At 35.8% G+C, this 15,592-nt stretch overlaps 1 protein-coding gene across 1 annotated transcript; it reads right to left on the bottom strand.

Moving 5' to 3' along the window:
• Positions 1–10,488: 10,488 nt before the first annotated feature.
• Positions 10,489–15,392, bottom strand: LOC135154525 (very long chain fatty acid elongase 6-like). The gene has a single exon (XM_064100888.1). The coding sequence runs from the start codon at positions 15,019–15,021 to the stop codon at positions 14,092–14,094; it is 930 nt and encodes a 309-aa protein (XP_063956958.1). The 5' UTR covers positions 15,022–15,392; the 3' UTR covers positions 10,489–14,091.
• Positions 15,393–15,592: the final 200 nt, after the last annotated feature.

The raw sequence follows: 15,592 nt of genomic DNA, 5'->3' as shown, positions 1-15,592 counted from the left end.
TGTTTAACTTTGTGAGCAGCCGATTTAAAAAAGTCTCAAACCAAGATGAAACATGTGTACAAGTGCATGTTTTAGAACTAATAAACCCTGAAAACAACCATTATTGATAATGAAAAGCTAAAACTACAAGGCAAACCCCGATTTTGTAAATAGGCATCTTATAGACGCCTAAATAGTACACATAAGTGTATGGGATGAAATTAAGATGGTGTTTCCAGTCACTTTATATTTCAATTTTTGAAGCACTAAATAATTATTTACGAACGCAATTTTTTCTGGGCTTCATTTTTGTAACATATCACAGACACAGGTGACAAGTGTGACCTTCTAGCTCAGATTTTTTCAAAGTCAAACCAATGTTAACCAATCACTTTAACCGGATCTTGATCTAATTCTCACTGAAGAATATCCTAAAGCGACTCCTACACTATTCAAGAGATTTTTCGTTCTTTGGAAGTACTTGTACATGTAAATCTTAATATTAGAGTTGCAGGAGTAGTGCTCCTTTTTAGCTCAGAGAGTTCTCCACTTGAGTTAGAACACTTACAGTTAATGTAGAAGCTATGCGATGATGTGATATCCTTTGTTCTAAACAAATGGATCTTTTGCTTTTTTTCTCTGCCAAATCCTAATTTTCAGCAAAAGAAGACAATTGGAATTTTTTATTAACTCGCTTTGTAGCAGTTGATTATTTCTTTATCTGGTGCAACTAAAAAAAAATCTTCTTTTTGAAGGGGAGAGATTAACAAGATTTGACATGATTCTCGTTGAAGAATATCCTAAAAAGACCCCTTTGCTAATCAAAGGATTTCAGTATTTGAAATTTCTTGTAAATCTTGATTTTAGAGTTCTGTAAGTAATTAGTGTACCTCTTTCACTGAGAGTGTTCTCTACTGGAATTAATAGAAAACTCTTTTCAGACTTAAAATAGCAAAAAGGTGTTCATTAGGTCACACATGAACATGAATGGTAGATTTAGCAGAACAATTGTTCACCAATCCTGCATGAAGTCATTTGTATTAAGTTATGAACAATTGATTGATTGGTGGGGATTTGTTACCTGATTGCTAAGAAAGCATGAATGCTTGTAAGCAAGCAATTAGAGGACCGACGTCTTAAGGTCCATTCCGAAGGACCTGGTAATGAGGATTAATGCCTTACCAAAGGGCACTAGCGCACCAAGTGTGAATCGAACCCGGGTCACCAGAATAAGAATCCCCCGCTCTACCAACTGAGCTATCGCGCCTCCTTTATGAACAACTTTATGACACACTCACCTATTTTTAGGGTATTAATCGGGGGGGGGGCACCTCCATTGATGAGTGGATATCATGCACGTCCATGGGGTTTCGAAAGGCACCCCAAACAAGTATTTTCCATGTTCTGAAAATGCACCCCTTTACAAGCATTGGTGGGTGAAACCCCACCCCTCACAAGTAGTGGACACAAGACGGTACCCTGGCCTTGACAAATATTCCTTTAATTTGACCCCCCCAATCACGTACAGCGATAGTTTAACAGCCCCAGCAATTCTTTTTCTAGTATGTGTATGCTCATTTGAGTTACAGTTATTACCTTTACGTACATTGGATTTACCTCCCACACCTCGCTCAAAGTCGGACCCTGAACACGTAGGGTTGCACAAAAATTACATCCTTTATGAGGCATCTTAGTCTTCTTATACCCTTAATTGCAAATTGGACCGTAAACACGTAGCTCTCCAAGTGACATATATAGGCCTACAATATTTTCAGTATTTTTTTTTTGACAGCCTTATTACATTGCGTAACATGCCCAGGGACCCTTTTTCATATTTTTTGGGGCAGGCGTGATATCCACTTTGTCAATGTAAGTGGCCTCCAGGGGGTATTATCAATGTAGTTTTAAGAAGTATTGTCCATTTAACTTTTCACATTGTTAAGCTGTCTAGACAGATTAGATTTCTGTGTATCTTATCTTCTCCTGACAAGGCTTGGCATTGGCAGAAGATTCGTTTTTCCAGACTAAATTATGGCACGGGTAACCCCAATTTCAGTTGTCATTCCACAAACAAAAGATGGTTTGAAGCATTGAAAACAGGTGTGATTTGTATGATAATGAGTTGATGTTTTCCTCCTCCCCCTTCTCCTTCTCTTTCCCCTTCTTTACCTTCATCTTCTTCTTATTATCCTCCCCCTTCTCCTTCTTCCTCTTCTTTGTCTTCCTTTTCTTCTTCTTCTTCTTGTTTTTCTTCTTCTTGTTTTTCTTCTTGTTTTTCCTTCTCTTTCTTCTCCCTTCTCCTATTCTTGTTTTTCTTATATTTCCTAAATTTTCCTCCGATTTTGTTCATTCAAATCAAATACTTTTTAATTATCTCCTCCCCCCCCCCCCTCCATATTTGAATCTAAATAGAATCAATCTGATAGACATATCACCTAGTCTGAGTCCAAAGTGTACCAAAATGTTCTGACTGTTTGCCGATGAGTGATTACCTTGTCAAATCAATACTGGTGTCATAATAGTCATGTTTGCCGGATTAAGTTTTCAAGATAAACCTTAAAGTCAATACTTTGCTCCTATTCCTCTTTGATTAAAACTCTTTGCATTTTGAATTAAGTTTAAAAGGATAATGATGATTTATTTTATTTATTTATTGAACAATATTTTAATAGGGTGCCCTTTCAGCAAAAGCTTGTATTAAAAGGGGCCCTAAAGGCATTAAAAAAAAAAAAAAAGTATATATAAATGCTAAAAATATACAAATAAAGACTTTAAGGCATACAAAGTCAGAATTATTAAAAAAATTGAAACGCAAGAACCTTTGACAGTTTTAACATTTTTGCCAGCCATGATACATGATTATTGTTGAATATTTTCACTGAATTTTGCTTTCCCTCTAGTACCATTGATACAGATAGTTATATTGTAGATGTTACTGAAGAATTTTACATTTTAGTTACTCCTAAGCTTCGCTGGTTCAAAAATGAGTAAGAAAAACTTGTTATCACTATCGGTGAATCTAATTGCACTAATTAATGAGCAATTTTGTAACATTTGTGGGCAGAGGGTTAATATACAAATGATGCACAGATGTGAGTGCATCGGTAGGTTTAGTGAGCATATTAAAGGTAACGATAGAGCTATTAGACTAGTTTTCATATTTACCGCATACTCACTTGTCCTAACGATGCACAAACCTGTGTATCATTTGTTTTATAGGATGGTTGATTTTTTTTTACAGCCATGCATATGTAAGTAATTACCATAGGCATGGGTAGCCTTGCATCAGGTCAATTTGCGATGCATGAGTAATTGCCAGATGCATTGTTGGCCATGAGTCGGTAGTTACTTATGCATGACACCCATCTATAATGTCCTTTAATTGCTTTGTCAGCATTCTTGAGCAATTGTTCTCTTTTTTATTTACTCAATGTCAGATTCATAGGCAAGTCTTTTTTCTTTTGATGCTATCTTTTTTTGAATTATATACATGTTTTTGCTTTGTCAGCATTATAATGAAAGATCTGGGCCCCGTCTCACAAAGAGTTATGATTGATCGGATCGATTGCAACTATATGGAATTCCATCATTATAACTTTTCCTACAGGAAAATCACACAATATCCTTAATAAACAAATGAGAACACACCACATTATCAAAACAGCAATGCATATTATGTATGAGTATACATCAAGTCTAGAAAACATTTTGAGCAAACATGCATTTTCGATGTTGACGTTGCTGGCTTGCCAAAGTTGCGGTTGATTGGATCAATCATCACTCTTTGTGAGACAGGGCCCTGCTAGTTGTTGTTTCAGTTAATTTTATTCTTCAAGCGACTTTCTAACATATTAATTTAATTGTTTTTCCTCTTTTAGTGAGATTTTTAATAATTTTTCGAAATCAGGATCAGTCATTGTGAGTGTAAATTCCTGATTTTTCTCTTTTTTATTTCAGTATTCTCTAAGAAACAAAAGTAACTATTACTACATTACTATGTTTACGTAATTAAGATTTTATCAACATACATATAGAGCTCGCAATCCTTTATCCAAAATGAATGTAACCTTCATAAACATGTCCTACATGTATCAAAGTCAATTATTTTTTTTATTCCTTATAATTTGCACATATATAAAACTAATTATTTTTGTACACTCTCTATAGTTTAAAGTTTATTTTATGCCCATTGCTTGTTGTATGATATTGTTTGTATGGGTGGTGAGTACAAATGTGAATCTTAAACAAGTATGTTGAAATGGATTTCATCTATTTTTTGCACTAAAAGTGCTTTTGCTTTTTTTTTATTGGCTGCTAAATTCAAACATATTATACTTCCATTTGTACCATACATTTATATTTTCCCATGGTTTTTATTGTTTTGTGTTATATATACATATATTTTTTGTGATCCATTGTTTTCTGTTATGATTGATGTATAATTTTATTTTATTGTCAATGACTATCATTGTTATTATACTTGAGAGATGAACATGCATTATATTTTTGTTATTGTTATTAGTGGTAGCAGTAGTAGTATTAGTGATATTTATTATCATTATTAATATTATTTTTGTTATGATTGTTATTATTATTGTTGTTGTTATTATTATCATTATTATTTTTATTATCAGTATTACTATCATCATTAGTATCATTATAATTATTATTATTATTATATTCATCATTATTATTATCATTATAATTTTTATCATTATTATTATTACCATTTTTATTATTATTATTTTATTTTTTTTTTATTATTATTATTATCATGATTACTAATTATTAGAAGGAGTTAATTATGTAATTGATATTTTTTTAATGGTCTACAGTTCGAGCATAAAAAGTGCTACAGAGTACACACAAGATTCTGCTATGAAAAGAGTATGAGGATAGTTCTACTCTACTTGCAATTGTATATATATCATGCTTAAAATACCTTATCAGTACTATATATGTTGCATGGAAAATTAAAGGAAAATCAAAGATATATTACAGAGACAGAGTGCATTGATAGTGGACATTAGAGATGTCGATACAGTCACAACAACGATACCGACTCCAATACAACCGATGATACGCCATTCAAAATAACAAAATAGTTTTGATCGATCTGGGTCCCTGTTTGTTAGAATAACAAATGCACAATTTCTATAACAAATTTTTCATCAGCCAATGAGATTGAAGGATATCAGTAGCTTTTAACTGTTATTACAATTTGTTTATTGTGACAAGTTTTATGAAATGGGGGCACTGGAGTCGGTTGCATTGGTGTGACTTTAGCATAAAAGTTGTGGAAGTTTTGCTTTCTTTGACACTGTTGTTATGTTGGCCCTTGTCGATAAAAATGTCCACTTAACAGAGACAAAAATAAAAAAGAATGTTTTTTTATTGTATTTAAGCAATTTGATTGCTAATAATTTTATTTTTTCATTCTGTTTGATGATGTTTTTGTTTTTATCAAATATGTAAAAAATGAAGTTTCAAGAAAGTATGGTAAAACAAAGCATTTACCTATTTCAGAAAAGGAATATAAGTAGACTTAATTGATGTGGGCTTTTGTTTAATAGTTGTAGCATTTTGAATTTAATTGCCTTAAATATTTTCATCCTTTTTTCTATGAGCAGAAAGAACAAACAGAATAATTGCTGCTTTGCATCTTTATATACCTACAGTTTAAACTGTAAATCATAAAAATTGACATGTATGACGGGAAACATATAATTGATTGTAATATGAGTGTATGTGAGTATATATGCATTACAAAAGGATTATGACCATCATTAAATACCTTGGGATTTGTATTTTTTTGTTGTTGAAATTATGGTGACTGTACACTAAAATCAAAGTTTGTACTTTATAATGGGCTCCTTTCAAAAAGTAATAGCTGTCAGTGTAAGGAACCTGAAAATATGTTTTCTCACAACCATTTCCCCACAAAACTTCTGCTTGTGTTTATTGAAATCCAAATGCATGTGAGAGAGGATGCTTCCCTAGAAAAATGTTATTGTATTAGAAGACAGAAGATATTCTGTTAGTACTGAATTATGATAATTGCTGTATATTACATGTATGTATTTATGGCAATAAATAGCCGAATACCTATGGATTAAACGAGATTTGTATAATGTACCTGTCTTTGTTTGTTCATTCAATTCATTTGTCAATTATATGATGGTTTGTCAGTATCGTAATGACTGTGAGAGTGATTGTGAGGAGGATGGTGGTGGTGGTGGTAATATTTCTTTTTTTACTCAGCCAGGGAAGCAACTTCAGCACTTATTCTCCCAGTGGGCCCTGCATAACATAATGTTATTATTACACTTCTCCATTTGAAAATGTCAAGTACCTGAGAAGAAGGCAGAAGGTCCCACTTTAAAAGTCTTTGGTATATGATTCAGCCTGGGAGCAAACCCAGGATCTTCTGTTCAAGAGGCAGGCGCTCTACCACTGAGCCACAATCTCCAGGTTATGGAGATGATGGTGATTATGGGAATGGTGGTCGTGGTGATGATGATGATGACGACGACGATGATGATGATGATGATAGTGGGGGTGGTGGTGGTGGTGATGATGGTGATGATGGTGGTGGTGGTGGTGATGATGATGATAGTGGTGATTGTGGTTGTGATGATGATGGTGATGATGATGATGCTAGTGGTGGTGGGGGTGGTGGTGGTGGTGATGTTGATGATGATGATGGTAATAGTTGTAGTGATGATGATGATGGTGGTGGCGGTGGTGGTGATGATGATAATGACGACGACGATGATGATCATAATGGGGGTGGTGGTGGTGGTGATGATGGTGAAGATGATTACGATGACGATGGTGATGATGATTATGATGATGATGATGGTGACGTTGGTGATAATGATGGTGATGATAATGGTGGTGGTGGTGGTGGTAAAGATGAAGGGTGGTGGTGGTGGTGGTGATGATGATGGTGGTGGTGGTGGTGGTGATGATGATGGTGGTGGTGGTGGTGATGTATTATCATTTGGGGGGGGTTAAGGTGCCTATATAAACTTTCGTTCGAATAGATCACCATAAATCAAAATTCCATTTATTGCACAATATTGTGGATGAATTTAGCATTGCAAAAATCTTTTATTGGAAAAAAAGATCCATACATGTATGCAGTCTTTCTCACCAGGGTCTGATATGACAGTCTTTTGCGACACTCGTCACTATCAATCACCCCACCACCACTTCAACCACGTCATCATCACCATGCACCACCATTATCATCACCATCGTCAGCATCATCATTATCATCATCACCAACGTCATCATAATCATCATTATCATCAAATAATAATTATCATTATTATACCAGGGGTGTCACAAAACTCGGGGAGTATATCGGGGAGAATTGTTCTTTCTCACATGTTCTTCTTTCTTTCCTTTTGTTATACCGAGGTTGTTTTACCTGACTGCTAAGAAAGCACGAATGCCTGTGAGCAAGCAACCAGGGGACCAACGGCTTAATGTCCTCTCCGAGGGACCTGGTAATGAGGATAAATGCCTTACCAAAGGGCACTAGCGCACCCGGGTAGCGCACCACTTGGGAATCGAACCCGGGTCACCGGAATCCGAAACACCCTCTCTACCGACTGAGCTATCGCGCCTCACTACTTTTCCCCGTTTTCCCTTTTTATATTTTTTCTTAGTGTTCTTTTCCCTTTCCTTTTCCCCTTTCCCTTTCCTTTTCCCCTTTCCCTTTCCTTTCCCCTTTCCTCTTTTTTCTCACCTTTTCCCTTCCCTTTCTTTCTTTCTCCCATTCTTTTTTCTTTTTCCCGTTTTTTCCCCCATTTATCCGGTGAACTCCGCCAGGGGGGCAGCAGTGCCCCCCTGCTCCCCCCCCCCCCCCCGCCTGTTACGCCACTGTGTTATGCTTGTTTGATTTTTCTCTTTTTACATTCATGCCAACTTTTTGTTGGGGTGGACTTGTCCTTTCAGCTTGTTCTCTGAGATATGGTCAGATCCAGACATACATATGGCTCGACTATAATCATATGGTGCTATTTTTATCGGACGCATTGACCTTTTATACAAGTTAGTGATCATCTAATGCTGGCGTGACTTTTTTTAACCATTATTTATTCTCATGGCCGTATGCAGCAGGGGGGAGGGCTAGTTGACCCCCAGAAATGTTTAAAGCTGACATTTTTTTAAGTCACAAAAATAAGTGCACAATTCCTTAATCAATTTCACTTATAAATTAGAAAATACAAAAGCGTCCTCATGAAAAGCTTTGCTCCCTTGCTTTCGAGTTTCTTCAAAAAAGTTTTCCGCATCTTACACCCCCCCCCCCTTGGCAGGGAAAATCTGCGTATGGCCATGTTTATATTGTTGAGTGGTGAAATTAACAAATGGAAGGAAACAAAACAAACATGCTACGTGTTTGTTTGTAACGGATGAAAAAATATTTCAGTTTTGATGCTTTAAATCAGAGGCGTAATTTCCAAAAATGTTGAAAGGTACAACATGGCATAGGGAGGATTCCTAAAAAAATTTGCAAGCGCGCGAATATGTTGACACTGTAAAATCATTTGTCAATCAAATTTTGTCATAGATTTTTGTCATAACATTCCAATATTAAATTATATCATATGTCACCATATTCTTTCTTTCAAGTTCTGTCTGTTTTTTTTTTCTCTCTTTCATTTTCGTTATCATTTTTCCCCCTTTGTCGTGACTCGTTTGAACCTGCCCCCTTCCCGCCTCATCCGTACAACAGTGCCCTAAATGGGGTGCTACTAATCAGGGGTAGATCCAGGATTTTCTAAAAGGGAAGGCACATTTTTCCGATTAAAATTTGACAAGCAAAAAAAAAAAAAAAAAAAAAAAAAAATTTCAAAAGGGGGGGGGGGCACACTTGGGTAAAAGCGGTATATTATTTACATTGTAAATTTGATTGTGGCTCTCAAAGGGGGGGCACGGCCCGGTTGTGCCCCCCCCCCCCCCTGGATCCGCCAGTGCTACACATACTTTTGAATGACTTCTTAATAACAGATAATGCTTGGGAAATGCTTTATTATGTATAGGCCTATCAGTATGGATAGCATATTTTCTAGAAGACACCGCAAAAGTTCGAAAACTTTGCATGTAAGGCGAGCACTGCTCACTTTTATACATATAACTTCATTTACTTTTATATTAATAATACTCTCATTACCACTGAGTCTACCAGGAAATTTATATTGCTATGTACAGCAACTCCTGTTTACTGATGCAATATTACTATCCCACAACCAGTAGATTTTACTCAGCAAGGCCAAACATAAATACATTATTACTCGTTCATATCATCATCAACCCCGTAAGCTTTAAAGGGATGGTCTGGGCTAAAAATATGTGTATCTTGATATATAGCGTAGAATTCACTGGGCAACATGCCGAAAATTTCATCAAAATCGGATAACAAATAATAAAGTTATTGAAATTTAAAGTTTGGCAATATTTTGTGAAAACAGTCGTCATGAATATTCATTAGGTGGGATGATGATGTCACATCCCCACTTTCCATTTTCTTACGTTACATAAAATCATATAATTTTTCATTATTTCATATATACTTGCGTGAATAAATGTCTCCCTTATAATGAAATAAGTTGCAGCAATAAATATCTAATGCACTAAATCAGTTGTCAATCCAATTTTTCTAGTTCCTGGAGGAAAAAAATTGAATAAACCTATATTTTAATATGATAAAATACAAAATAATATTAATGACGACTGTTTTCACAAAATATTGCTAAACTTTAAAATTCAATAACTTTGTTATTTGTTATCCGATTTTGATGAAATTTTCGGCAATTTGCTCAGTGAATTCTACTCTATTTATATAACTATCAATATTTTCAGCCCGGACCATCCCTTAAATCAAAGTTAATGACTTTCCTCTCAGAAACATGAAAGCCTATTATAATAGATGATGAGCAATCTAGTTTCAATACATTCTTTACAATATTGGACAAGGCTAGTCTACGAGTTTCCCATAACTCCTTCCCTTATAATGTTTGTTTTTTGTTTTTTTTTCAAAAGTGCACCTTTTTTTAAAGACACAACCTTGGATCAAAGTTGGGGAGGGGCGTAATATTTTTTAGTCTTTCTCGCGACCTCCAGTGGTTTTCTTTTACTTCTTCGAATGAAAATGTATGTCCTTATGTAGGCCAACAGGAACCCATTTTTTTCTTCATGTTCCCTCATTCTGGCATAGGGAGGGGGGCTATCCATCCATCAATTCATTCATCCATCCATTTAATCCATCTATCCATCCATTCATCCATCCATTCATTCATCCATCCATTCATTCATCCATCCATCCATTCATTCATCCATCATTTGACCATCCCCTAACTCGCCCATGAGGTCGAATGTCAGACCCTGTGACAGAAGTGATATTTGACCTGTTCATGTAAATGCTTTGTTTCTTTCCAAAGAACCATGTGTTAGTACATGTAGCTCCATGATTTTAAAAGAACAAACACTTGAATTAAATTGATGTCACTAAAGTGAATTTTATTCACAATATGGAATTAGTCGCCTAAAACAATCACAATTGTTCAATTCAGTAATTCACAAGCTTTTGTTAACATAAAAATGCAAAAATATTTACAAAGAAATGAAAATCATTAGATTTCATTATTCTTTCAAATAAGCCTCATTTTGCTTGCATTGAAATCAACACTCAAACGAATACATTTAAATATGCAACTTATACTAGGTACAGTGCATGCTGTACCAGATATTCAAATACATGACTCATTTTTGCGCATTAAAAATAACACTTTAACAGAAATACTAACAGAGGAAGTGACTTCTACAAGAATTAAAATAAAGCTTTCAATATTTGTGACCTATATCTAATATATGCACAAATACTTACACCAATATTTGTATATAATCACTTTAACAATGTTAAATATCACAAAATTTTACTGAAAGAAAATGTGCGAAATTCCATGACATTGTGTGCACACTGCACATGGGCTGTTTGTTCGTTTTTGAAACACAGAATTTAATTTGTTTCCTTTCATCTTAAAAAAGAAAAATGAAAACATTCATTTTCATCATGTCCAAGTGATACAATAAAAGGTTTAACGTGACTAATAACACACACACAACTATTTTTGGGTGTTTTTTATATTTAATAATGATGGAATTGGAAATGCACACAAATGAACATTTTGAGCCATTTTGCAAGGTTTTGCAGATGATAATGAAAAAAATCTGTATCGTGTCATGGACTCCAAGTAACCGAATATGTATTATACAGTATCCTTGATAGCGTGATTTATTTTCCCAAGTCCTACATGTAACCATGCCTTCTTACTACATTGTAAATGCTTCATGGCATCATCCAGAGCTCTGTAACATTTACGCATTTCATTCCTTCATTCGTCCTACTTCAAAGTATTTATTTCTCCATAATTATCAAACGCAACAATGCATCCAGTATAATTGCACATGCAATCTGAGTTCAGTAGGTCTTTTTACTATGAATACATACATGATACATTATACATTCCCCTCACGAGTACATGTAGTGCAAACTGCAATTCATCTATTATTACAATGCGAAATGCCCCACACATAGTTTGTCATTACAAAAACAGATACATATACATACACTGTGCTAGATTTATGTACATTGTACAGAAATAGAGCAGTACAAACTGTGTTTCAGCGTCAATGCATGATCACATAGTTGGACACACACACATTGACTCACGGGAGAATACATGTAAATGGAGAATATTTTGATGAACATACATTGTAGGCAATATTTTCCGCATGATTGAACATTTGTGGAAGTGGAGACACACCATTAAACAAACATACAGATTTTATTCTGTCGATATATTATCCAAACGTTTGGATAAAGTGAATTCTTCATAAATCAGAGCCCGTTTCCATCTACATAGTTCCATGCAGAGTAGCATCGATTCATGCAAAATATACCCCCCCCCCCCCCACTAACCGACCCCCCCTTTCTTTGAAATAGGTTTACACCTACATGTAAGCATATAAGCATAAGCCATAGGGATATAACACAAACCTCCATGCATGAACTTTGCTATTGATAAGCACAAATTATAACATGCACAATATAATGTCCCCAATAATGCACAAACTTGCACAGGAACATATATAATAATTATCATCTTCCTTGGTAAATAATCAAACAGCATTTGAACTCACACACAATACACATTATAAAGATGAAACATGTGGAATATGACAAATACCTGCAACTCTTCTGATTACTAATAAAAAACACATTAAACATCATATTTGTATGGTATATGGGCCTAGGCCACTTGGTTCAGATCAGGGGGGCGTTTCATCAATATTTTCGTCCGACAAGTTGTCAGATCTGACAACTTTCCTGGATTCTGATTGGTTGAGAAGCACTGTTACTATTGTTACTATAGTAACTGTCGGATAAAACAGGACTTGTCGGATAAAACGTCTTTCATGAAACGCTCCCCTGGATGAATTGAACACTTTCCAGATCTATACATGTGTAAAAACAGCATTGCTTTTCTGTGCAAAATCTTCCCCATCTTGACTCGCCAGATATTAAAAATATGCATGTCTGTAATGGCAATGTTCAAGATTTTCAGTGTGTATAGATCTCTGAATAAATATCCAAGACAATGTATGCAAACAGTGATAACGCACAATGGGGCCTACTAAAAAACAATTTGACAATGACAAATGGCTCCTTGAAGAGCAAGTATTGTTTGCTTGTTTAATGTACCTCCCAGCAATAATTTTGCAGTTTGACTTTGAATACTTAAAGGACAAGGCCATCCCAAACAAAAAGTTGTCTTGAATAAAAAGATAAAAATCCAACAAGCATAACACTGAAAATTTCATCCAAATCAGACGTAAAATAAGAAAGTTATGACATTTTAAAGTTTCGCTTAATTTCACTTCACATAACACTATAACATGCACATCCTGGTCGGTATGCAAATGAGAAGACTTTATGACGTCATCCACTTTCTTTTGAATTTTATCATTTGAAATATGAAATATTCAAATTTTCTCCTCATTGTCAAGTGAAACAATGATTCTACCCTGAACATGTTGAATTAGCATTGTTTAATACTATATGGTTCAGGCAAGTTTCATTTATTGTCAAATCTGTAAAAAATGAAATATTGTAAAATTCAAACAATAAAAACAAAAGAAATAGTGAGGGACATCATCAACTGTGTCATTTGCATGTCACTGAGTTGTGCATATCACTGTTTTGTGAAAAATATTAAAGCGAAACTTTAAAATGTCATAACTTTCTTATTTTACATCAAATTTTGATGAAATTTTCAGCGTTATGCTAATTTGATTTTTCTCTATTTATTCAAATCGAAATGTTTCTTTGGCAGACTTGACCTTTAAACAGCATTTGCCCCAAAAAAGTTGTAGGCCTATGTGAGAGAGATTGTGCGCTTTGAAAGGAATCAGCAGTTACAGTGTACTGCACACACATCACTTAGTAAATACATATTGTCATTGACAATCACAAGTTTTCAGGACAACTCTAGCTCTAGCTTTCAAAATACAAACGCAACTCAAAAACGAAGTTCCATTTTGCAAAAATAGGAATTGACATGTTTGAGAATTGAGGCTTGGCGTGTTATTAAATATCAAAATATTTTCCAGACCTTTGTGCAAGCATGCAGCTGAAATAAATATTGTTCAAGATATTTTGAAATTTGGTAGTCAACCACTCATTGATTCTTTGCAAAAATGTAAGACAAAGTTACAAGTGCAATTATATCAATTTTTTAAATCCACATGAAATACGACTTTTGAGTGGGCCGAATTGGGATTTTTATTCTCCTTTTCAAGTCTTACAGACCTGTAGTAAATAGTTAGAATTGATTCAACATTAAACCTTTGTGACCAAGAATCAACAAGCAAAAATAAACAAGGCCAACACAAAAAAAAAGGTGAATTCAAAGACACAATTAATCTTTCTTTCCTGCTTTAAACTAAAAACATCCAGCATTTTTTGTTTTTTGTTTAATGTACTTGATACCTTAAATAACTATAATTTTATACTTTTAACAATATAAACATTCAGTTTCATTATTGTTGGGTCTGTGTACTTCTAAGCCGCATGTGTCCATTGCCATTTGAAATTAGGTGATCTCCCTTTCCATTCATGACGTCATGGTTCGATCCATTGGCATTGACCTCGGCGACCTTTTTGCCGTCTGCTACGCTATCGCGCGATGGCCGTACACGCCGTGACCCGATGTATGCATCGTAGAAAAACTTGGAGAAAAGTATCATGTAACTTGTGTAAATGACGACTCCAAATACCAGCTCTGGGGTTTTCGTATCGCAGCGGTGGCCGTTGGCTATTTGGTGCACTGCGTACAACACAGCATAAATTCCTACGAACATTTGCAGAAGTTGTAGCGAAGTTATAACCATTGCAATTTTTCTGTTCACTCGAAAACCCGCAGCGCGGATCGCGTAGTAGCTGTACATGAGGCTGTGGACGAAATAGTTCATAGTGCAAAACCAATAAGCGACTGAACTGCGTGTGGCGTACATTCGCCAGGCGAAAATGAGGGTGCTAGCGTGGTGATACCAATGCAGAAATATCAATTTCTGCTTGCGTAAGATGATAAATAGGGTATCAATTAGCTCGGGGATCTTCGATAATATGAACAGGAACCCCCAAATGCCTACATGGTCTTTCAAAAAGTAATTGCTCTCGCAAAAACTAGCATAAAATCCATCATTGCGGAGGTTCTTGAGGAAATCTGGGAGAACCCTCGCCGTCCCAATAATGCTGAACATCCCTATAATTAGATTCCAAGCGACCAGCGGTCCACGGAGTTTCTTTGGCTCTTGTGGTTCCATCCATTTTCGTAGGGGGTATATCAGCATGATATAAATGGCGGAGAAAATGAAAGTGATATACCACGAAGACAGCGACCAGTCGATCCAAGAACCGTCAAACGTGCTCTCCAAAGCTGCCAGGGGATCACTTAACCACGAAGCCATTTTGTAGTTTCAGTTTTCCAGTTCAAAATAGGTTGATGAAGGAGTCTGATGCTAAAAATAAGGCAGAATGGAAACAGCTCAGCTATACTTGAGCCTCGTCTATCGAACGATATGTCACGAATAAGCTAAGCCGGCTTTTCTAACGTCGAAGTACTTTCGTCGAAATGGTTCACGAGACACGAGGCGAGGCTGCCGACTGAGAGCTCTCTGATTTACGTTTGATCTTGAGGAAAATATTCCGATATTTTATTCATAAAGAACAAAAGGCTCCCGACGAATAATGGCCCATGTAATAGTCGGACGATGTAGCGACCAGCACATAAGTGGTAAAATTATCGAGCTTCTGTCGTGGTGGGGTCCGGGTACGGTCTTGTCATTTACACGCACCATCGATCAGCTGAGTGCCAAACCGCATGCGCAGAACATCGAACGATTATATGCTATAGAAGCGTTAAGCATGCACGTGGTGAAAGAGGGGGCGTGGCACTCGCTTTGTTTGTTTCCACAACTGTCACTCAATGCAATGCCAATGAGCTCAGCTGACGGTCAAGAAGGGGGGGGGGGGCTATTA

The sequence above is a fragment of the Lytechinus pictus genome, chromosome 6 (assembly GCF_037042905.1).
Source record: "Lytechinus pictus isolate F3 Inbred chromosome 6, Lp3.0, whole genome shotgun sequence".
Lineage (NCBI taxonomy): Eukaryota > Metazoa > Echinodermata > Echinoidea > Temnopleuroida > Toxopneustidae > Lytechinus > Lytechinus pictus.
The sequence above is the reverse complement of the archived record's forward strand: the minus strand, read 5'-3'. Positions and strand labels throughout refer to the sequence as shown.